This window comes from Euprymna scolopes, chromosome 18, assembly GCF_053919585.1.
Source record: "Euprymna scolopes isolate OS-2025 chromosome 18, ASM5391958v1, whole genome shotgun sequence".
Taxonomy (NCBI): domain Eukaryota; kingdom Metazoa; phylum Mollusca; class Cephalopoda; order Sepiida; family Sepiolidae; genus Euprymna; species Euprymna scolopes.
Genome location: NC_136499.1, coordinates 117983976 through 118009625, shown reverse-complemented (window position 1 = coordinate 118009625; position 25650 = coordinate 117983976). Strand labels below are relative to the sequence as shown.

The 25650-nt window shown below is 31.3% G+C and overlaps 1 protein-coding gene across 1 annotated transcript in view; it reads right to left on the bottom strand.

Annotated features, from left to right (window-relative positions):
* LOC145297789 (zinc finger protein Noc-like) overlaps window positions 1-24650 on the bottom strand; it is a 59955-nt gene extending 35305 nt beyond the window's left edge. Inside the window, exon 1 of the mRNA XM_080144074.1 lies at window positions 24403-24650. Coding sequence (XP_080000200.1) covers window positions 24403-24465 — 63 coding nt within the window. The 5' untranslated portion in view covers window positions 24466-24650. The remainder of the gene's footprint in view (window positions 1-24402) is intronic.
* Window positions 24651-25650: the final 1000 nt, after the last annotated feature.

Genomic DNA, 25650 nt, shown 5'->3' with positions numbered 1-25650 from the left:
TTTTTTAATTCACGCCCCCCCCCCCTATTTTGAAATGTCTATTAAAAAGTACATAATTTATGTGTCAAAGTTTTATATACCACAAATTAAAGGAAAAAGATCAATAAATAATATATTCAAATTTAAAACAAAAAAAAGAACAGTTTTTTTGGAAATTTACCTGCAAATTCCGAAGTTTAAAATCATTATTTTTAAACCACGTTGTTTGTGTGTGTGTTTTTTTTAAAAATGAAACCTTGGTCCTTGCCCCTTTAATTGAAAAAAAAAATAGGGTTTGAATTACATTTTTCGAGTAGTTATAAGCTTGGAAAGACAGGAGGTTGAATTATTCAATATTTTTTACGAAGTTTCTGACACACCTACATTATCACAACAAACGAAAAATCGTGCAAATTTTCATTCTACAGAAGCCAAAAATCTCAAAGTCAAAAAGCTGTCTGAAAATGACGTCACGAATTTAAATGGCGGAAGGGAGTGCTGCGTTTCTCTTATTTACAGCCGTACATCCGTACATTCCTATCGGGAACGTTTGTATAGTTTTTACCATTTTTAATTAATTTTTTTTTCTAAGTTCCTGCTTAAATATTAATTTTTTTTAAAGCTTATATAGAAATTATGTTAGGCTGAAAGTCTCACGTTCATTCAAGCAAAGAAAATATTAGGATCTTACATAAAAAATTGAAAACAAGTAGAATTTTTTTTGCAGTTATAATATTTGTGTGAAAACATTAAACAATGCTTACAATTTACAATGATTTATTTTCATAAAAAAAGCAAAAATAAATTCTTGCGTTTTTTTTTTTTTTTTTTTTTTTTTTTTTTTTTTACCACTGAAAACCATAACTTCAGTAAACGTATTTTTTTGTTTGTTTACACAAAATACATTTCCACTAGGATTCAAATAAAAATAATGTGATTATTATTTGATAAATGCTTAAAATTTCATTAAAATTGGTTAATTTCCTGATTTTGGATGAATTTTTAAGTAAAGGGAGGGATAAAAATGTTTATACATTTAAGCATCGGCTATTCATTTTGCACGTACTAATTTACCCCACCCCCTAAAAAAAACAAAAAAAACAAAACAAAAACAAACAAACACAAAACGCTGAAATGTCCGACAGTTTGGAAAAGTTATTTGCTAAAACAATCGCATTTTCAAACGTGTATAACTATTCGTACCTCATTGGAAACTATTTTAATACTCGCTTGAAAAAAAATCTAATACACATTTCCAATTTATTATATTATATGTGTGTATGTGTGTGTGTGATGTGGGTGTGTGTGTGGGTTGTATTACAATGCACAGACGTAGGACAATCGGTTCAAAAAATAAAAATATTACAAATAAACGTCATCTAAACCTCTCTGTTAAATATGTTAAGTTTGGGAAAATGAGCTAAAACTAAAAAAGTATACAAAATACTGATAGAAACTCACTTAATATATGTTAATGTGACATTGGCTGGCATATATTCGGTAGGTTTCTGACAGTATTTTGTATAATATTTTAGTTTTAACGCATTTTCCTTAACTTAACGTATTTAACAGGGTTCGCCGCCATTTGTCTTTTTTAACATATATCGATAAACTATTTTGGATTTTCGAAGTGATTAAACGTTTTAATGCGATAGGTAGAAGAGTAATTTATCTTGCCTCTGATAACATTTGTTATGTTTTTTTAACACTTTTTCGTTCCTCTGGATTGTTATACAAACCCAATTTTTTTTTTTTATAATACTGTAATTTGAAAAATAATTTAAAAAACACCAAAACTACAGTTAAATATTTAAGATATTTAAAAAATAAAAAATCGGAATCAGTAATTGTGTCGGAATTTATTGGAATAATCTCTTTATTACAATATATGTATATAATAGTGATGGGATGAGTCCAATATTTTTTCCTGATTCCGATGCAATTATCAGTTCCGATTCTTTATAAATGTCTATTGAACTATAAAAATGTCACCCCCCCCCCGATTACTGTAAAAGGACATTAAATATACACAGGGCTCTATGGACAAATTCATCTTTAGTTTATCTTTAACAACTAAATATTTTCGTTTACAAGCCAAATAGAAAAGTTACTAGCCAAACCCACATGATTTTTAGAATATGACATTTTCGTTCTGTGACGAGTATGTACATTATAAAGATTTTTCTGTCTTAATAAGTGTAAATTTAAGTATACAGCCAATTTTATGTTAATACTTCAAGGTATAAACATACTAATTTCTTCGGACGTTTTTTAAACAGCCTTCGTTTAAAAAAAAGTATATTGTTCTATTAAAATATTTATTGTTTAAATAATTTAACTTTGTTCGTTTTATAAAAAAAAGTTGAAGAAATATTTTTCATTCAGTAGTGAGCTTTGGAAGATTGTCATTGAAAGAAATACAATCGCCAAAAGATAAGCGTTTCATTATTTTTAGTCGCCACTTTGAAAAATCACTCGTAAATGCGACTGTTTCACTCGCAATGTAAAGCCCTGGTACATATATTTTCTCAAATGTAAAAACATGTGGGGGTGATCTACATACATTAAGCTTTACTAGAAGTTCAAAAATCAAATATTTATTACTTTATCAGTAGTTGAAGATTTTGTTTTAAACAAAATCAAATTAAAATAAAAGATAATGTCGCTTCTACACTATTGGGACGAGATTTTGTAGTCGATAAATGGAGTTTTCAAATAAAAAACAATAGTTTCAACTGATATTTTCCAATGGTAGCTCCCAAATTATGCAGTTGGAATTATCTGAATATTACTGAATTATTTGAAAAAAAAAAACAAAAAAAACTTTTAATTGTGGTAGCAGGTTAACAATTGTGGCCATCTTGTTTAAATCGAAACAGAAAATTACTTCCTTTTAGAATTCTTCTGTGTCTTACGATCGTTTTTATCAAATTATATATTTTCTTTAATAAATAATTTTAAACCTTATCGATTTTCGTAATTTTTGGATATAATTATTTTTTAAAAATACGAGGAATAAGTAGATACTATCGTTTTCATGTGAAATTCAGTATTACGATTGCCGAAATTTCGTCCTAATAGTGTAGAAGTGCCAAGATAAAGGAATCGTTTTTGACATCGAGAAATAGGCAGTTTACCGATTCCGATATCTCCAAAAGTTCCGATTCCGAATAATCGTCCTAACACACACACACGTGCGTGTGGTTAGAAGTTTACTAAACGTTCCCAAAGAAAATGAACACTTCATAACTAGGTTTTAAGCTATTTTTTTAATAGTTTTTGCGTCGTGATTATAAGGCAAATGTGTACTTCAGCGGCGTAAATTATTTGACAGACAAAAACCCTAAAGCTGAAATAAAACCCGAAAAACAATTTATTATTTTAACATTTTTTTATTAGACTAAATGTACGACAATCGAGGCCGCCATCTTGTTTTGAAAATTTGGTTAGTGAAAGACTAGTAACACCACCCAAATGTGACATCAATACTCGGTGCATGGGTGAATGGCAGCTTTATAGAGTTACATGATACTTTCGTGCCTATGTAGCTTAAAACGCATAATTCAAATCCACAGTAAAAAAAAATAGTGTTCTAATAATATATTATTTGTGTGCAATCGATGTTGTAATATGAACTAATTTGCATACTGCTTTACAGAAGAACATCTCATTAATTAACTATTCGTTTTCAATTTTTCTTAAATCAATTCACGTTTTCATTTTGCTATAAATCAGTTTTGTTTATGGATATTTTTTTTTATCGCCGATAAAGGTTAAACGTGCAACTAACGCCTTCTCCAAGAGTGGAAAGTAAAGCAGAGGGCAGATGGACCTCTTGAAACTGAACAGGGACCAAGAAAAAGAGTCGGCAACCTAAAGCCCTCGGGCCCGATCCGGTCTGCTAGCTTGATTACCGATGACTTTTTTTTTAATATCAGAGACAAGGGCCTGCTGTTCTCTTCATCTGATCCACGCAACCTAATTAGAATATTATGACCGCAAAAATAAATAAAACCAACCACCCCCATTTCTGCGTAAAAAAAAAAAAAAATAAATAAAATTAAAAAAATAATCATAAAACCAAAACAGAGAGGGGTTGATCGACCGACCAGCGACAGACATTAAGCGGGGACAGCTTGAAAAGGACAATCTTGTTTCAGTTTGTCATATTTTGACGTTCCTCAAGGAAAACTATTTTTATTTATTTATTTTATTTTTTTTTTTAAAGATTTCCTTTTGTTTTTATGGTTTCTCAATGTTTATTTTTATTACAGTGTTAAATATTTAGATTGACAGTAGTCTGCACATGTAATTTTCCTTGATTTTTTCATTAATGTTTTTTTTTTTGTCCAGCCAACACGATCCGGCCCACAGGATCAAATGAGTTGCCGACATGGTCGCTTTAAGCCAGAATGAAAACTCCCAGCTGACTGAATTTTTTCGGTTAATGGATATTTTTAGTTGTCTAAGTATTCCCGGGTAACATCAGGGCACGGTGCTGCTAGTGTCATTCCTCAGAATAATTTTTTTTTTTTTTTTTTTTTTTTTTAAATCGAAGTGGGACAAGATCTTTTATATTCTCTAAGTACATTAGTATAATAATTGGCTTGTAAAAAAAAAAAATAAAAACATGCGTCCTTCAATGATGGACCCTAAAGTGCAATTTTAAACCTTTAATGAAACGAAAGCTTAAGTATACAGGTGCTCTACACACACGCAAAGATGTGGTTGAGCAGTTCTCTCCAATAGACAGTAAATTACGAGTTTTCTTGCTTCCATATCCAGCCTTCCAACCCGCATATTGGGTTGACCAGAGTACACACACACCAAAGAAAACCAAGGAGGGGGAACACTCCTTAACTATTTATCTCAATAACTGTCGTTTGTGTCGGTAGAGCTCTCGTTAACCCGAGCAAAAGGAGAGAGAGAGAGAGAGAGAGAGAGGCGTACACCCACGTTCTTGTGGGGAGTAAGGAGTGTGGAGGTGGTTACACGTTTTCCTTTTCCCAGCTTGTCAGTTGAAGAGAAAAGAACGAACGCAGAAACACACCCGCATTAATAATTATTTACAGTGCTTTTCGCGTTATGCCGGTTCTTTGATATACCAGAGGCACCCAAGAAAATTCTTTACGTTCAGTTTAAAACAATAAATTATAATACTTGGCACTTTGCCATTAAATTTTTCTTTTTTTTTTTAAATTTTAACTAGGAGTCCGCACGGCGTTGTCCTGTTGCAAAATACTCATAAATATATTTTAATTTGTGCAGAAGTTTGAGTAAAAAAAAAAAAAAAAAAAAAAAAAAAAAAAAAACAAAGAAACCGAAACATGTGCATACCAGTATTACGTTTTTTTCTAAACAGTTCAATTCTTGTACATACAAAAAATAAATCCTCATGTTGAGATCGAAACCAAAACGCAAAGACAGTGAATCAAGTACGATAACCATTAGGCCAGCTTGATGACATGAGCTTTAAAAGTGTTTTCAAACTTACTTATTTTTAACATAAGGAATCTCTCATGTGAACAACAGTTGACAAAGAGATAAAAATCTGATGACCCCAAGAAGTACCAATTTTTCAATTTTTACCCCATAGTCCTTTTTCCGAATGAAAACCGATTAAAAAATTTTTCCAAATGTCTGAATGCCCTATATACCGAATTTCAAGTCGATAGAGAAAAAATTCGTTGAGTAAATAGGTTGAGAAGTGTCCACACACACACACATTCTCACCTTTGTAGATATAAAATAGATTTGAACGAGACATTTACTGGTGATCATTGCAATAGGCAAAAAAAAAAAAAATACACAACAAATAACTGTTACCAAAGGCAAGATAAGTACTCTATCAATCTGGATAAGTTTTATGTGTTGCAATGTATAGTCCAGTTTATTATTATTATTATTATTATTATTATTAATTAAAACTACAAGTACTTTAAATTCTGTCAGTTTAAAACGAAAAACAAAATGGTGATCTCGTTAAAGCCATATTTGAGCCTTATTTTAAAGTGTTTCATTACTGTGGAACAAAAGTAGTCTCAAGTGTAAGATTGAACGAAGAAATATCGGTTGTACTTGGATCCTCCATAATCGCTCAAAAATCGAAAATTAAAATATCGATAGTAACAGCCGATAAATATAAATAATCATGCAAAAATTCAATGTTCTATTAATATTTTGTTTAATTTTCGATTTTTCCTTCGGTAACATTTATATTTCTATTCTAATAAATACTTTAAAATTGCGGTTTTTATTTGGTAGTGATATTGGACATCTTTCAGTTTCGACAGATTAATGCACACTCTGTAAGAGTGCCTGCATAAAGAGGCAAGTGTTGCGCAATTCGCAACTGCACCTATGAACCGCTAATGCTTGAGTTGAGTGACAAAGAGACGTCTAGGACGACTGGAAACAATGTCAAGATGAGCAGAGAAAGACTAGTCATATTTCGGATTTTGTTTGCTCGATTATTTACACAACCGGTTTAAGGGCATAGTGTGTCTGATTATTTGATCCACAAACGGGATCAGTGAAAAAGGGGGTTTGTTTTACAATAGACCGAGGTATGGAAAATATACAATATATATAGCAAAGAAATGTTATCAAAGGCAGGATAACTCACTCTTCTACCTAGCTAGATATTTTTTTAGTGTTTTAAAGACAAAAGAAATACTGTTAGAAACGCACCAATTAATGTCACGGTAAAATTTATTAGGTGGGGTTCTAACAGCATTTCATTTTATTTTTAAGTAATTATTGTTTTTTTGTTTGTTTTTTTTTTTTTTGGAGGGGTCATTATGTTGAATGCGAAAAAATTTAATGTTTTATTATTATTATTATTATTATTATTACACGAGAAATCATTTAGAGTTAAAATCTATAGAGAAATACACATTTTGCATTGAAAAATACGCACTTCAAATATGTAAACATTAGTTAAAGAATAACAAGTTATCCAATATGGCCGTTTTATTTAGATCATTTGTAATTCCACCGGCACAGCTGAAAGAGACTTTGAATCTCTACAGTTCCAGATGAGAATTGTCTGAAGATGGCGGTTTCAATCCTACTCAAAAACGTGGTGAGACAACAACAACTATGGAATGCAGTCAGGAGATTTATTGTTCCTATCCCGTTGCGGTTACCACCTGACGAAGGCCAGAGGTAGAGTTGGCCGAAACGTCGTGAAACAACCGAGAAAAAAGATGAGGATAATAGTCCGCAAAAAAATAAAAAAAATAATATAATCATCGCAATAATGAATTCCAATTAAATAATATTTTCGAAACTTCAAATATTTACGTTTCAATTCGCAGCCATTTTTCTTGTTCTCGCCTAACGCTAGACACTAATGTCCTTCAAACCAAATAAATATCCTAATTTAAATAAAACATCAAAAACTTATTCAGTTAGGTAGAAGAGTAACTTTTCTTGCCTTTAGTAACAATTATCTATCTATCTACTATATAAAAGTCAGTGTGTGAGAGTTCCTTCCTCATAGATTCCGAAACGACTGAGCCTATCTTTTGCAAATTTTACACAAAGGTTATTTATATTTGGCAGTTTTCTTACATATGTTTTGTACAGAAATTCATCCGATAAATAAAAAAAAATGTTTTTTTAAATCCGATCTTTAAAAGTCTTTCTTTCTTACCGATATAAAAAAAAGAATATTTACAGGGAATATTTTACGTTACACCGGCCAAGGGAAATAAAATCTCAGCAAATCAGTTTATCTTTAAAAAAAAAAAAATAAAAATAAAATAAAAACCCTTTAGATTTCTTGTCACCTAAAGAAATAGCTTAATGGTTGAGCATTCGACTACAGATCGGATGATCCCCCGTTCAAGTCCGGGTGTACCTCATTTTATTTTAATTTTCTTATTAATCGGTTAAATTTTGCGGTAAAAGAGGTACTATTTAAAATCGCTGCAAATCATTTCTTCGTTTGCATGTTTTAAAACTATACATTAATTAAAAGCAACTTCTTCAAGGCATTCATCGTGAAGCCTAAATATTAGCTGACGTACTATTGTAAACACGCGCGCGCGCACAATTTGATGAACGAGAATATTTTTATTTATTTATTTATTTTGCGAATTAGTTCACCGGACGAATTATTCCTCGTAATATATAATTTTCAATAGAAGGTTGATTCTATAATACATATACACAATCTGCATAAATAAAAATATCATGTTTAAGCGTCTCGTACAACCGGGCAATGCTCGGGCAACGTCCAGCTAGTTAGATATTTGTTTCCTTTTGTACACCTTTTCATAACCATGTGTATTGTTTAAAAAAAAAAAAAAAATTAAAAAAAAAACTATTTAAAAAAGTTGTCGCAAAACAATTATATAACAAATAAATGTTATCAAAGGCAAGATAAGTTACTCTTCTACCTAACTGGATATGATTTTAGTGTTTATATTTAATGTAACTTGTTTATTCAACTCGAAAAACAGTGTTTACCGATGTATTGGAAAATTCAAAATGGCGGCCGATTCTTTCTCGGAGACGGTAAGTTGGAAAAAGGAGTTATAAATAATAAAAAAACTATACAAAATACTGTTAAAAACCCGCCGAGTATATGTCAGCCTATGTCACGGTAACATATATTGAGCGAGTTTCTAATAGTATTTTGCCTTTTTTTTTTTTTTTTTTAAATTATTTTTAACTCCTTTCCCCAAACTTACTGTGTTCAAGAGAGTCGGCTCCAATACATCGGTAAACACTATGTTTTTCGAGCTGAATAAACTTGTTACATTAAATATAAACACTAAAAACATATCCAGTTAGATAGAAAAGTAACTTATCTTGCCTTTGATAACATTTATTTGTTATATATTTGCTTTTTGACAACTTTTTCGAATCTATGTGTACAGTAATATAAACCCAAAAAATGTGTATTTATCAGCAGATTTTAATTTGAAATGATTTTCACATTTAATATTTAAATAACGATAAAAAACAAAAAAAAAAAAACCCAAAAAAACTTGACTTTGTATTACTATACAAACAAGTTCGAAAAAGTTATTAAATAACAACGTTTACCGATGGCGCCAGACTGTTGAACACGGTAAGTTTGAGAAAAGAAGTTAAAAGTAAAAAAAACTATAAAAAATACTGTTAAAAACCCACCGAATATACGTCAGCGTATGTCATGGTAACATATATTGAGTGAGTTTCTAACAGTATTTTGTATAGTTTTTTAGTTTTATCTCTTTTCCCAAACTTACCGTGTTCAGAGTCTGGCGCCATTTGTAATTTTCAAATACATCGGTAAACACTGTTTTTCGAGCTGAATAAACATGTTACATTAAATAAAAACACTAAAAGATTATTCAGTTAGGTAGAAAAGTATGCTTTTCGAGCTGAATAAACATGTTACATTGAATAAAAACACTAAAAACATATCCAGTTAGGTAGAAAAGTAACTTATCTTGCCTTTGATAACTTATTTGTTTTATATTTGTTTTTTTGACAACTTTTTCGAATCTATGTGTACAGTAAAACAAACCCCTCGCGGGGTTTGTTTTACTGTAAACAGATTCGAAAATGTCACAAAACAAATATATAACAAATAATGTTTTCAAAGGCAAGATAAGTTACTTTTCTACCTAACTGGATATGTTTTTAGTGTTCATATTTAATGTAATATGTTTATTCAGCTCGAAAACATACAGTGTTTACCGATGTATTGTAAAATTTAAAATGGCAGCCGACTCTCTGAGGCGGTACGTTTGGGAAAATGAGTTATAAATAAAAAAACAGACAGAATACTGTCAGAAACTCGCTCAATATATGTTACCATGACAGAGGCTGACATATATTCGGCGGGTTTTTAACAGTATTTTGACTTTTATTTTATTTATAACTCCTTTTCCCAAACTTACCGTCTAAGAGAAAGTGTCGGCTGCCATTTTAAATTTTCCAATACATCGGTAGGGTTTGTATTAAATACTGTTAAAAACCCGCCGAATATATGTCAGCCCCTCTCACGGTAACATATACTGAGCGAGTTTCTAACAGTATTTTGTCTGTTTTTTTTTTTTATTTATAACTCATTTTCTCAAACTTACCGCCTCAAAGAGAGAGTCGGCTGCCATTTTAAATTTTTCAATACATCGGCAAACACTGTTTTCGAGCTGAATAAACATATATTAAATATGGACACTAAAAACATATCCAGTTAGGTAGAAAAGTAACTTGCCTTTGATAACATTTATTTGTTATATATTTGTTTTGTGACAACTTTTTCGAATCTATGTGTACAGTAAAACAAACCCCGCGAGATCATTTGAGAGCATATCAAGGAATGAATGTCCTGAGTACATTCTGACATTGAATATCTCGAGAACAATTAATGATAAAGACCTGAAAAGAGTGGAAAAAAAAAAAAATCAATTGCCTAACAAAAAACTTAATGCAGTTAGCTTTAGAATGACACCATTCCTTTTACTACCATCCATAGTTAAGCAGGTATAAGAACACGAAATATGCCCAGGACTTTTGGAACACCATGTTTTTTGGATGCAATTAAAAACTACGCGCTTGTGCCATTATGATTCGGCCTGCGAAAACGGCGAATATTTTCTTTCTCTCTCTCTCATGTACAGTCTCCCTATTTTCTCGACCCAAAAAGACAACTTGGACCCCCAACACACGCGCACAGAAACACACGCACAGCGATGCGTCATATTTTCCAATAATCAACGTTCAGAGAAATCCTCGAAATACAAGAGGTGCAACGGAGGAAATTAGTATATCTCCTCCCCCGTCTCTCACACACACTAATGGGTGTGTATATATATCAGTAGTTTACATTACAAAGCCAAAGAAATTTTTTTTTTTTTTTTTTTTTTTTTTTTATAATATTTTTATTTTTTTTTTTCTTACCCGTGTTTTGTAGAATGGTGTAGAAACATCAAACAACTCACAAGAGAACGTTAATATACTTTCTTCGGAAAAGCCAAATAGTTTCAAAGTTTGTTTTTCCAGAATAAAGAGGATGTAAGCTGGTGAAAATGAATGAAAATCATTAGATTCATATATATGTTCTGAATACGTTAAAACTAAATTATATATATATATATATATATATATATATATATATATATATATATATATATATATATATATATAGTCTTTGAAGTTTTTAACCTTTAAAACTATACCAAAAAAAAAAAAAAAATTTTTATCATTCGTTAGAAAGCCATCTAGTCAGTAAGTCATTTAATCACCTGCAATCACTGCATCAACTCGCTCTCGAATTTACTATAATACCAATAATTTATTTTTCAAGGGATCATCATCAGTTGTTTACCATGAAACACTGTTTCGGGGATTTAAAAACAAAACAGTATATTACATCATGGCTCCCCAGCAGTGTTGATCAAACACCACCACCCTTAATCTTAGGAAGAAGACGTGTTACAAACATTTGATCCAATTTCCTATTCTTAATTGCAATTACTAATCTTTTCATACTCTAAAAATGAATTTCTTACCTGTGTGATTCATCAATTTCCACATTTAAAATGGATACATTTTTTTAATTTATCAGTCTTGTATTTATAAGATTGCGATTATATATATATATATATATATATATATATATATATCCTCCAATTGGCACGATTTAATTAAGCTCAATGAAAACGCTTTCAGAGCATATATATGAATCTAACGATTTTCATTTATATATATATATTACATACACGCAGACACACACATGAAGGAAGTCCCACGGTAATGAAACCTATTTTTTTTTATTCCCCGCGAATGGATCAAACATTGCAAATTGCATTTTTATCATGATAGCTTATGCGTTAATGACCTGAAAGTTTCATGTCTTTTGTATATATTGACGGCGTGAGACAAAAAAAAAAAAAAAAAAAAGCTCCTGTCATACACGCGCGGCAGAACCGGAGATGCGCCATGGAATTCCCGGCAAAAGTACATTACTAATGATCGTGACTATGTAAAAAGGTACACACTAGACCACATCTTGGAAGTTTTAAATAAAATATACATACTGAGTTATATTAAATATTTTATACGATAGACCCCCAAACACTATTTTACTTTTCTTTTTTTTTTTTTTGAGGGGGGGGGGGGTAAAACTTGCGGAGAACGCTCTGTTTTACAGTTGTTTCAAAAATTTAGCACACATTTAAATTTCATTCCGTTTTAACATTTTTAAAAATTACGCATGCGCCCTCCAAAAATCAAAAAAAATGGAAATAAAATTCAACAATTGTACTTTTTATACATCTATAAAAAAATTCATTAACAAAAACAAATTTAATTTTTAAACGAAGTCAATTTGATATACCTTGTTTTTTTTTTTTTGTTTTTTTTTTTTTGTTTTTTTTGTTTTTTTTACACAAGTCCAACTCACCGTTCACATTGGAAATGTCGATTTTTATAGATTTCCGAGTATGCTTACAACGAATAAACACCTCCAACCTCCCATCTTAAAAACGGCTTTCGCAATAGACAACTCCAACCTCATGTTAAGAACGGCTTTCGAAATTTGACACTTCAAACATATGACCGTTTTGGGCAATACTCTATGTTCAATAAGAAACCTACGTTAATCTTGTTCCCAAAATTTTACTGTTGCATAAAAATTCTGGGTTTGTTTTATTATACAGATTCAAAAAAGTAGTCAAAAATCAAATATTTAACAAATAAATGTTATTAAAGGCAAGAGAAGTTACTTTTCTACCTAACTTGATAATTTAGTGGTTTTACTCACTTTAAAACGTGTAATCGGTTCGAAAATCATGCAGTGTTTATCGATATATTTGAAAAAGCAAAATGGCGGAGTGTGCTCGCTGTTGAATACGGTAAGTTTGGGAAAATGAGTTCAAACTAAATAATTACGCAAAATACGGTTAGAACCCACCGAATATATGTTCGCCTATGTCACGGTAACATATATTGAGTGAGTTTCTAACAGTATTTTGTATAATTATTTATTTTCACTATGTTTTAGAGCTAAATAAACATGTTACATTAAATCAAAACACTAAAAAATTATCCAGTTAGGTAGAAAAGTAACTTATCTTGCCTACTTATATAATGCCACTTTTTCGAATCTATGCCTTTGCAATACACATCGGTTTCTTCTGTGGAAAGCAACCATTTAAGTCGCGTGTTGAGGTTTTAAACGACAATGTAAATTTGTTTATATTAATAATATATATAATTGTCATAAGCCTGACGAATTTTCATGAGAATTAAACACGGAATATTGCGTATCGCTTAATTGCCATATATATTTTTATAACTTACTCTACCTAGCTCTACCTATGTATTAAGCACTGCTGAAATAAATACTGAAAATTTACGCATAAAATTATATTTTCATATATCAAGTCATGTGATAAAATTAAGTAGTCATACACACAAACATATATATATATATATATATTATATATATATCTTTCATTGAGTACTTGGGTTTGTATATGTTACCGTGACATATATTGGGCAGGTTTCTGACAGTATTATGTATATTTTTTTTAGTTTTAAGTAATTTTTCCAAACTTAAGTATTTAACAGTAAACTCGCCGCGATTTGTCTTGTTCACCATATATCGATAAACACTTATTTTCGAACCAATTAAACGTTTTAAAGTGAGTAAAACCACTCAAAATTTTTTCAGATAGGTAGAAGAGTAACTTATCTCGCCTCTGATAACATTTATTTGTTATATTTTTTTAATTGTTGACCACTTTTTCGTAACTCTGGACTATAATACAAACCCGAGCAGCAGCCAGCACTGTTAATGACCCCGTCAAATTCATTAGTTATTACTAGGGCTATGACAAGAGAATAGTATCATTGTTTTGGCTCTGGAGTATATACCCGACGCAGTTAATCAACCGAGAACCAGTAACCACATACATACATCGCTATCTAAAAACATAACATTAACTGATATATACTCGAGAGTCAAAATAATGAAAAGAATATTCTCTTGTCATAGGCTTAATTATCACTCTTTAATACTTGTAACATAGCAAGTACATATATATATATATATATATATATATATATATATATATATATATATATATATATATATACATACACACACATATACCTATTTACTATGCCTCCCCACGGGACAGAGTTAGACACCAGGGTCGTTTTTTAACGCGGAGAAAAGGTACAAAAATAAAAATTGTCTCAGTCGTGAAGGATTTCTCCTCCACCGAAAGAGAACAAGAAATAGAAGTGCAGCGAAGAACAGATGCTACACTTTGATCTTGTCCCGAAGGCCAAGAAAAAAAAAAAAAAAATATATATATATATATATATATATGAGCAAACAGTTAATAAAATATGTTAAAAAACACTTTGAAATGAGTTAAAAACATTTAATCTGAAAAGGAAACACTAGATAAATGGATAGTCCTTAATCCGCGGAGTTTCGAAGAAATACTCTCCTTCTCATCAGAGGGTAGGAATGAGAAGGAGAGTATTTCTTCGAAACTCCGCGGATTAAGGACTATCCATTTATCTAGTGTTTCCTTTTCAGATTAAATATGTTTTTAACTCATTTCAAAGTGTTTAACATTTTATTAACTGTTTGCTCATATTATAAGCTCTATTTCCTATTTGGTTTTATCGAGCTTTTATATCTGGCTGAGATAATTTTATAAATATTAATTCTTTAATATTTATAATTTACTTTAATTTTACCATCTTGGATCATTTTGGTAAATTCAATTGTAATTTTCATTTTATATATATATATATATATATGTCTAGTTACCCGACTCGGATATTAAGGGCACATGTTAAGATTTTGATCCTGTTCTATCGAAGCGGATCAAGTCGCTCTAGTAATTCACTAGAACATTGGCTCAGTAGGAAAATTGGTATTGATATAGGTTTTTGTGGTTCTTCCATTCTGCAGCCAGGCGTAACTAAAAGGTATTTACTGAGGAGGCATTAATGGTGTGGGAACTTAGCGCGTTCCAAATAGGAGTAGCCCTGCTAAAGAAAAACTGGCATAATGTGCAGAAAGTTGTTAGATGAGATAAGTTATTGGTACCGTCGGGTTCAAGCCCGATAGGACCGTTTTAGATACCCATATCAAGCTCTCTTCAGCCAATATTTATCTATTTTTCGTATTGATATTTTATTCGTACCTATATAGGCATGGTACTATTTCCGTTTCTGGAAAAGATAAGCGCTGCATCTGCAATTTGATAAATTTGTGAACACGATGAATACAGCTTCGACGAACGATTACTGACGTGTAGGGGAGGAGGGGAAGAGTGCGTGTGTACAGGCGAACTCCAGGGTTCTTCGTCGTCATATTATGGCGTATTAAAAAAAAAAAAAAAAAAGGTATCAACCAATTTAGAGAGAGTCGAAAAAGAAAAAAGGACACTTATAAATAGCATTGCACGCATAATAGAAAATAGAATTAAAAGAAATTTGAATCTGAAACAAACCACATATTTATAATTAACTAATAATTATCTATATATCTATATATATATAAAAGTGAACGTGTGTGTGTGTACATTTCACTACGCAATAATCTGTCAATTTTAAGTATACAGACTCAAAATTTGATATACAGGGTACTGAGATTTGAGAAAATCTTTGATCGGTTTTCGGCCACAAATTTGGCTGTTAAGGGGTCAAAGTTCAACGATTTGACCTTTGAGAACTCTACCAAACTCCTCCGACAATTTGTGGTCCAAACACTTGAAATTTTAGATATAGGTTCCTTGGACATGGATCCTACGTAATAACTTGATTTGAGCCAAAAACAAATGTTAAGGGGTCATGATAAAGGTCAAAGTTTAAAAAAATTTACCGTTTTTTTTTTTTTTTTTTTTTTGCTCAGCATGCACCTCCAAACACCCGGGCAACGCCTGGCACCCATGCTAGTTATCTATATATCTATAAAAGTGAACTATGTGTCTGTGTGTACATTTCCACACGCAATAGCTGTCAATTTTAAGTCTACAGACTCGAAATTTGATATACAGGATATGGAGATTTGGAAAAATCTTGGTAATCGTCTTTCAGCCAGAAATTTGACTGTTAAAGAGTCAAAGTTCGACGATTTGACCTTTGAAAACTCTACCAAACTCCTCCGCCAATTTTGGGTAAACACTTGAAATTTTAAATATAGGTTCCTTAGACATGGATCTAACTTAGTTTGAGCCCAAAACAATAAATGTTAACGGATCATAACAGGCATCAAAGTTAAAAATTGACCGCTTTTTTTTTTTTTTTTGCTCAACAGACACCTCCAAACACCCGGGCAACGCCGGGCTGAAATGCTAGTTCTTTTATACAAACATACACTAGTCTTTCATGCCTACCAAATCACCAGTATCGGATGACAATTCGGTACGTATGCACTTTTGTTACCGTACTGAAATAACATTATTAACATTGGGGAAGAGGGTGTTTTGTAACTATTCTGTCCTTTCACTTAAATTTAATAAATAAAAAAGATATCGTGAAACTCGAATTAAACCTGAAAAACGGGTTTGTATTACTGTACACAGATTTGAAAAAGTTAAAAACAAATATAAAAAATAAATGTTACCAAAGGCAAGATAAGTTACTTTTCAACCTAACTGGGTAAGATTTTAGTGTTTTTATTCAATGTAAACTGTTTATTCGGTTCGAAAAACGAGTAATGTTGAGGCTGCCGGCGAATAAGAAAAGATGGCCGCGATATCTTTGAAGACTTGATATTCATTTCAAAATAAGAAATAAGATAAAATGGTGTTAGAAAACCACCCACCACATGTCACTGAAAATGTAATTTTATTTGAATTTTCTTTATGTTGTACTATGTTTTTTTTTTCAACTTTTACTCGTCAAGCCAGGACTTAAGTCTTCATTTAGATCAATGGTTCTCAACCGGGGTCCATATGGACCCCAGGGGTCCATGAAATATTTCTGGGGTCCACAGGCAAAACAACAAAACTTATAGTTGTTGTAGAATACTTTATTTGCATTAAAATAAAGCTTAATTATATAATATTTCTTAGATTATTAAAACCTCAAAATTTATACGAGTGAAAAATAAAAGATTGTCTTATGACCAATAGTTATGAAGAGGTCCACCAAGATAAAAAGAAAGGAAAAGGGGTCCATGAGTAAAAAAAAGGTTGAGAACCACCGATTTAGATGATTCTTTTAACCTAAGCATTTCTACGTTATCAACTGGGTTTGTATTACTGTACACACAGATTCGAAAAAGTTGTCAAAAAACAAATATATAACAAATAAATGTTATCAAAGGCAAGATAAGTTACTTTTCTACCAAATTGGATATATTTTTCGTATTTTTATTCAATGTAACATGTTTATTCAGCTCGAAAAGCATAGTGTTTACCGATGTATTGGAAAATTCAAAATGGCGCCCGACACTCTCTTTAACACAGTAAGTTCAGGAAAAGATGTTATAAATAATAAACTAGATAAAATACTGTTAGAAATTCGCTCATTATATGTTACCGTGGCATAAGTTGACATATATTCGGTGTTTTTTAAATAGTATTTTATCTAGTTTATTATTTATAACACGTTTTTCTAAACTTACCATGTTAAAGAGAGTGTCGGGCGCCATTTTGAATTTTCAAATACATCGGTAAACACCGCATGTTTTTCGAGCTGAATAAACATGTTACATTGAATAAAAACAAAAAAATGTATCCAGTTTGGTAGAAAAGTACCTTATCTTGCCTTTGATAATATTTGTTATATATTTGTTTTTTTGACAACTTTTTCGAATTTATGTGTACAGTAATACAAACCCTATGAATGTTATTTCGATAACTACTTTCCCCTGAGGATAAGAGCCATTCCTTGAAACTCCATGAAATAAGGAAAATGTTAAAGTTTTTAACTAGTATTGCTTGTCGAAATAAATGGTATTTTTACGACCTGCTCCGACGTAGTAAAACGCACCCAACCTTCCCATGTTAAGAACGGTTTTCGAGGTTGGAAGATATTTATTCCGAAAGCCGTTCTTAACATGGAGAGGTTGGGGTGTTTATAATACGCTGGGGGTGGGGTGGGGCACGTCGTAAAATTTAGCTAATAAATTGGGTGCTGATGCAACTATGTACCCGCGCTATTTTTAATAGTATTTCCAAGTTAATTTCCGTTTTTAGGTTATTTTTGTTTATTAAATTGTTAGGTGAAAATACAGAATAGTTACAAAGCACCCTCCCCACGTTAAGAATGACTTTCTAAATACTACTGTAATTTCAGCGTCGAAACAGTGCACAAGTACCATTAAATTGTAAATTCTAATTTTAAGATTTTAAATTGGATTTCTTACGTTTTATAATTTTAATGTATATATACAATAAATGTTTTTTTTTTTTTTAATTGCCAGATTTATTTAATTTCAATAAAAATGGATTGCAATTTTAGAGCATATATATAATTTGTAAATTCAAATATCACAAGTATATTACATTCATACGTCTTACACGTGTTTCGATAAAAATGTTCATAACTATATTTAAAAAAATGAGCGCTTCTACAAAATTGGGACGAGATTTTGTTGTCAATAAAAGGGGTTTTCAGATAAAAATCAATGGTTCCAGCTGATTTTTTTTGTCAATTCTAATAATTTACAATGTTAGCTTCCAAATTATGCAACAGAAATTACCTGAATATTACTGAAATGTTAAACGAACCAATTTTAACCGTGTTAGCAGGTGAAAAATTGCCACCACCTTGTTTGAATCAAAACGGAAAATTAACTCCCTTTTGAACTGTCTTACGATCGTTTTCATCAAATTCTCTTTCCTATAATAAATAATTTTCTATCATCGATTTTCGTAATTTTTGGATATAATCATTTGAAAAATACGAGGAATACGTAGATACTATTCATTTCAAATTTAATATTACGATTTCCGAAATTTCGTCCGAATAGTGTAAAATCGCCAAAAATATTCATATTTTTTAAACAAAATCTCGTTGGGAAAAAAAAAAGTTCATAAATATTCTTTATAACAGTTTTATGTTTGATTTATAAATAATATCAACATCTGATGTTAGATTAAAAAAAAAAAAAAGTTCATAAATATATTTGGCGGAGGTGTACACGAGTGAGGCCCCTATAGCGAAATACGCATCGGCTCCGATGTTGTACGCAGTTCGTGCCAGGGAGCATTCATTATTCCGAAAAGGAAAGAAACTGGCCTATTATTATTATTGCTTGAACTTTTCGCTTTTCCGATTATTTTGATTTTTTTTAGGGGGGCGGCCGTGTTTTTTTGTGGGGGGGGGGGGATAAATATGTCAATTTGGCTTTAACTTTGTGATTTTCGGATTATTTTGTTACTGTTTTTTTTTTTTTTTTAAAAGACAAATTTAATGGTGCTGTGGGGGTATGGACACAAGTTCCAAAAATTTAAAGACATTAGAAACCCTTCAAACATTTAGGGAGGCAGTTAAACCATAAATAAAATTTTAAAAACATCAAGGTAACATAAGTGCACCAAATTGTTTTCATATTGTTTGGTAAATCCAACTAAAAGAAAAATTAAATCCGAAAATCGCAAAGCTCAAGCCAAATTAAAATTTTATTTTTTTTACGTTTGAATAAAAAAATAATTATTAAAAGAAAAACAGTCGTGTTCTCTTCGAGTAGGTTTTTTTTAGTAAAAAAAAAAAATAAATAAATAAAAGGGGGTTTGTATTACTGTACACAGATTCGAAAAAGTTGTCAAAAACTGGATATATTTTTCGTGTTTTTATTCAATGTAACATGTTTATTCAGCTCGAAAACCATACAGTGTTTACCAATGTATTGGAACATTCAAGATGGCGTCTGATTCTCTCTTTAACACGGTAAGTGTGGGAAAAGATGTTATAAATAAAAAACCGGATAAAATACGGTTAAAAACTCGCTCAATATATGTTACTGTGACATAAGTTGACATATATTCGGTGGGTTTTGAATAGTATTTTGTATAGTTTTTTATTTATAAAACCTTTTTCCAAACTTACCGTGTTAAAGAGGGTGTGAGACGCCATCTTGAATTTTCGAATACATCGGTAAACACTATGTTTTTCGAGCTGAATAAATATGTTACATTGAATAAAAACACAAAAAATATATCCAGTTTGGCAGAAAAGTAACTTATCTTGCCTTTGATAACATTTGTTATATATTTGTTTTGACAACTTTTTCGAATCTATGTGTACAGTAATACAAACCCAATAAAAGGTACTCAAAAGTTTTTGTTTATAGCCACAAGTGCTAGTCTGTACTTGCACCAAATTTTCTATAACTATAATCTCCGGCCAATAAAATAAAAAGAAAAAATACCCCCCCCCCCAAAAAAAACCCCGGCCAAACAAAATATATCCATAAAAAAAAAAAAACAAATAATCCGAAAAGCACAAAGTTCAAACCAAAATAAATTTTAAAAAAGCCACACACGACAAACTTCTTTCCTTTTCGAAATAAGGAACGCTCCCTCGAACGAATTGCGTACAACATCAGAGCCTATGCGTATTTCGCTAGAGGGTCCTCTAGCGTGTACACGCCAGTCTTCTTTTTATAATAAACACCTTATTTTAAACAATATGCAGGACTTTTTTTTAATAAAATTTTCAAACAATACAGTCACATAATTATTTATAATTTAATTCTAATACCTACAGGAATTTCTTTAGTGTCGAAGAATTAAACGCAATTTCTTTGGCAATAGAATGTACTGGATTCGTCAGTTTAAATTTAATTTTGCTATTTATTTACTAATTTTTTTCTTCCACATAATTTGGAAACTAAAATAAAAAAAAAAATGCATATTTTTTTCAACTTTTATTTGTATTTGTGAACAGAACAATAAAAAAAAAACGGTAAATTTATACAAACACCGTGACAGCGAATTAACCCTAACCCTAACCCCTAACCCTAACGCTGTCACGGTGTTTGTATAATAATACCAAAAAAACTATGGTTTTAAAACAATTGGTCTGCAAATAAATATATAACAATTAAATTAATAAATAAATGTGACTATATTGTTTTAAATTTAAAAGAAAGTCCTGTATATTGTTTAAAATAAAACAAAAAGTTCTGTTTATATTGCGTATGTTATGTTCTTATTTAAAGCTGTTTACATAGTAACACACACCGACACCGGTGATTAGGCAAATTTGGGGTTTGTATTACTGTACACAGATTCGAAAAAGTTGTCAAAAAACAAATATATAACAAATAAATGTTATCAAAGGAAAGATAAGTTACTTTTCTACCTAACTGGATATAATTTTCGTGTTTTTATTCAATGTAACATGTTTATTCAGCTCGAAAAGCATAAAGTGTTTACCGATGTATTGGAAAATTCAAAATGGCGCCCGACTCCCTCTTTAACACTAAGTTTGGGAAAAGGCGTTATAAATAATAAACTAGACAAAATACTGTTAGAAATTCGCTCAATATATGTTACCGTGACATAAGTTGACATATATTCGGAGGTTTTTTAATAGTATTTTGTCTAGTTTATTATTTATAACACCTTTTCCCAAACTTACCGTGTTAAAGAGGGAGTCGGGCGCCATGTTGAATTTTCCAATACATCGGTAAACACTACATGTTTTTCGAGCCGAATAAACATGTTACATTGAATAACACAAAAAATATATCCAATTTGGTAGAAAAGTAACTTATCTTGCCTTTGATAACATTTATCTGTTATATATTTATTTTTTGACAACTTTTTCGAATCTATGTGTACAGTAATACAAACCCCAAATGGGGTTCCTTTTATGTGATATAGGGTTAGAGAGTATTTTGTCAATCTTGTCTCTAGGAATATGCCAGATTACTCATTTTTATTATAAAGGTTATAATTTTGTTATTAAGTAAGACTGAATAAAACTATTTTTATATTTGCTTAAAAAAAAAAGAAAGAAAAAACAGCTACATGCAGTGTTGTTGTACCCTAAAATTTGTCTGATGTCACTTCCGCCGAATGGCTTTGTAAACAAAGTTCGACTCTTAACGAAAGCATCTTTTACTATTAATTGCCACCATATGCGTCAATCTGATTAAATAGGTTTTGAGTTTCTATTACTATACACACAGATTCGAAAAAGTTGTCAAAAAAACAAATATATAACAAATAAATGTTATCAAAGGAAAGATAAGCTATTTTTCTACATGACTGGATAATTTTATAGTGTTTTTATTTAATGTAACATGTTTATTAATCCCGAAAAACAGTGTTTACCGACATATTGGAAAATTAAAAATGGCGCCCGACTCTCTCTTTGACACGGTAAATTTGGGAAAAGTTTTAAAAATAAAATATACAAAATATTGTCAAAAACCCACCGGTTATATGTCAGCCTATGTCACGGCAACCTCTATTGAGCCAGTTTCCAACAGTATTTTGTCTAGTTTTTTTTTTTTTTTTTTAAACCTTTTCGAATCTATGTGTACAGTAATACAAAACCCCGGGTTTCTCTTTAAAAAAGAAAAAAAAAAAAAAAAAAAAAAACTAAAAAAAAATTTTTGGAATCGGAAAATATGCAGATTTTTCCGATGTCAATTTCGATTTTAAATGCTTAAAAAGGGTCCGATTTTGCCAATTACCGATTCTGATTGTTTCAATACGAATGAGATTTTTTTTCAATTGTTCTAAACACGATTTTCCCAAAAATTGTTAGGAATTTTGGTATTTTTTTTTTTTTTTTTTTTTTTACAGCTTTCGAGGGAGGGCGTTATTCCGAAAGCCGTTCTTAACATGGGGAGGTTGGGGACTTTAAATACACTGGGGCAGTGGGGCAGGGGCACGTCGTAAAAAATTACCAGAATTTTTGTAATTGCTATATCATTTATCATAAACATGTTTATTTTTTGTTTATTTAGAAATTGTATATGTCGGGTGATGAAACTCGAAAATTGCGTATTTAAAAAATTTTAAATTTCTAACTAATCATTTTCTTTTTTTTTAAGATAAAAACCCCAAGTAAAAATAGGACCGTGCACACACGCAATTTTTGTTTACCGAACGATCCCTGCAAACGCTGCGTTCAAAATGATAGCCGATGCCTATTTGGTAATGGGGGACCTCATTCGTGTCCGTCAGCCAAAATTAAATCAGTCAAGACGGATTGTTTTCACAAACAGAACAGATACATTTTCATCTTTCCGTAAAGCTAAGAACCTTGGAATTTACAACATCTGAACTAAGACCGAAAGTTACAGAAAGAAAAAAAATTCCCAAAAGTGGTGCTAGTGCACTTACTGATCCGCGCTATTTTTTAAATCATATTTCCAAGTTTAAACTTTTGTTTTTATTCAATTGTAAGGTTAAAGTATAGAATAGTTACAAAACACCCTCCCCATGTTAAGAACGGCTTTTTAAAAATAATAACGTTATTATTTCAGCACGGATCAATAAGTGCACTGCATGCACTAGTACCCCCAAAAGTCCTTTAGTTAAGACAACGCACGAGATGATTTACACCCTTCCGGAAAAGATGGTAATGCCTGGGAGAGTACCTAGTCTTAGAATCTAACTCATTTCAACAAAAGGTCTGTATGCTTAAGTTAGATTCTTTGTTGCTGGATAAATTTTATGGTCTTAATCCAAATGAAACCATTTGATTTTCGAACGCGCCTCTGCCGTATTAAAGAACAAATCCATAACTAAATCGGTGCTTATGCAGAGAAAGTCCCGTGCTATATTTTATAGCATTTTCAAGTTAAATTTAAGTTGTATCTTGTTTATTAAATTGTAAGGTGAAAGTGCAAAATATTTACAAAACACTTTCCATATATTAAGAATGGGTTTCTAAATAATAACATTATTTTAGCACGGTACCTTCTCTGTGGAAGTACGGATAAAATTGAACACATTTTGAGGCTTAAGCAATTTACGAACCATGCTTTATATATATATAATTTCAATTTTGTTGTATTAAAATTGTTAAATTGTTAGGTGAAAGTACTGAATATTCAAAAAGCCCGGCCTTACCCATGTAAAGAAGTAGTTTCCAAATCATAACGTTATTATTTCAGCACGGATTGTAAACTACACAACTACGCAATTTTGAAAATAAAATTTCGAAAATACATCCTTTCACAAGAATAATTCGTTAGTTTTACAGAAGTTAAAAGGAACCGATTCTTAAACGATAAACTAAATTTGAGGTTAATTTAAGCAAAAATCGGGTCGATTCAAATTCTGTAGAAGCACAAAGAAAGCAGTAAAACATTGTAATATATTTCATATATAAATTAAATGGTCCTTTGCATTTCCGGCGATTAGCGAAACCCACGAAAACATCTTCGAAATTCGCGTGTGTGCATAATAACCTATATGACACATGCGTGTGTGTGTGCGCGCGCGTTTAACTTCGCGCAAGGGGCACAAAACTTACCGTTGTTGGCAAAGGTTGCAGGTACTCCGGATAATGGTACTGAGTGGAAGTTGGGGTTAACATGGTATCTGGAATATTTCCTCCGGTCGAATAATTTTGAGAGATTTTTTTTTTTTTTTTTTTTTAATCACAAATCTTGTACGATCCTTCTGGACGTCAGAAACGGCGTGGATACGTCGGGCTTAAAGCCATCACGGATCACACGCACAAGATATCAGTGTTGGCCCGTTAAAAAAAAAAAAAATACTGTTTTCCACAAATTAAAGTATGCCTTCTTTATACATGTGTGTGTGTGTGTGTGTGCTTATTTTAATATGTGTGTAGATATAGTGTTGCAAGTATATATATATATATTTTTTAATTGTACTTTTTGAAGTGACGCGCACCTGTTTTATTTTTTTAAGGGCGAGTCAGAAACTTGACCTTATGTTCCTCAAGATATAGTAAGGTCATTTAATTGTTTTCATTTTTTTTTTTTTTAATCAATATTTAAGAATAAATAAAACGAAAAAAAAAATCCAGACGTAGGTAATTAAATGTACCCCGCTTTTGGCGTCGAAGTGAATAGCGTGTTGAAAAGTAAAAAATTTCAAAAATTAAAGATTTTTTAATTACGTCGCAATCGGGTAAACATCAACTCCATGAATCCGTTTTGGACGATTTCCGATCCACGTCCAGCCCTCTTTTATTTAAAAAATAAACAATCGGATATCTTTTTTATATTTATTGTAAACATTTGTTTGTTTTCTCTCTCATAGAATTTACAATACAACGCTTTTTTTAAATTTATAATAAATACTCCTTTATAGCCGGAACATAAATATACGCATATAACTATACAATTTTTGTTTCTTTTCTGAGAAACGAACAATTATCTTGTGTGTGTGTGTGTGTGTGTGTGTGTGTGTGTGTGTGCGTCTCCTTTCAGATAAACACAAATGGAACGTGTGTGAGTGCGTGCTATATCTTCGGACATCGAACAGAAAAAGTGCTTAAATATGGTAAAGTAGTCCGGATGTGTAAACCCAACATACGGTAGCAGTTGTACATCTGATGATAGCTTGTGGTCAACGATATAGTGTGGGATTGACCAGCGCGCGTGTGTGTACACAGGACGTACGTTCTTTCCGGGAATAAGGTCCGGCTGGTAAGAAGATGAAAACGAGACTGACGTTATAGCAAACAGCCGCAGCGAACGAGGTTGGCAGAATAGCAGCAGCAGCAGCCAACGCCAAGAAGCAGCAGCAG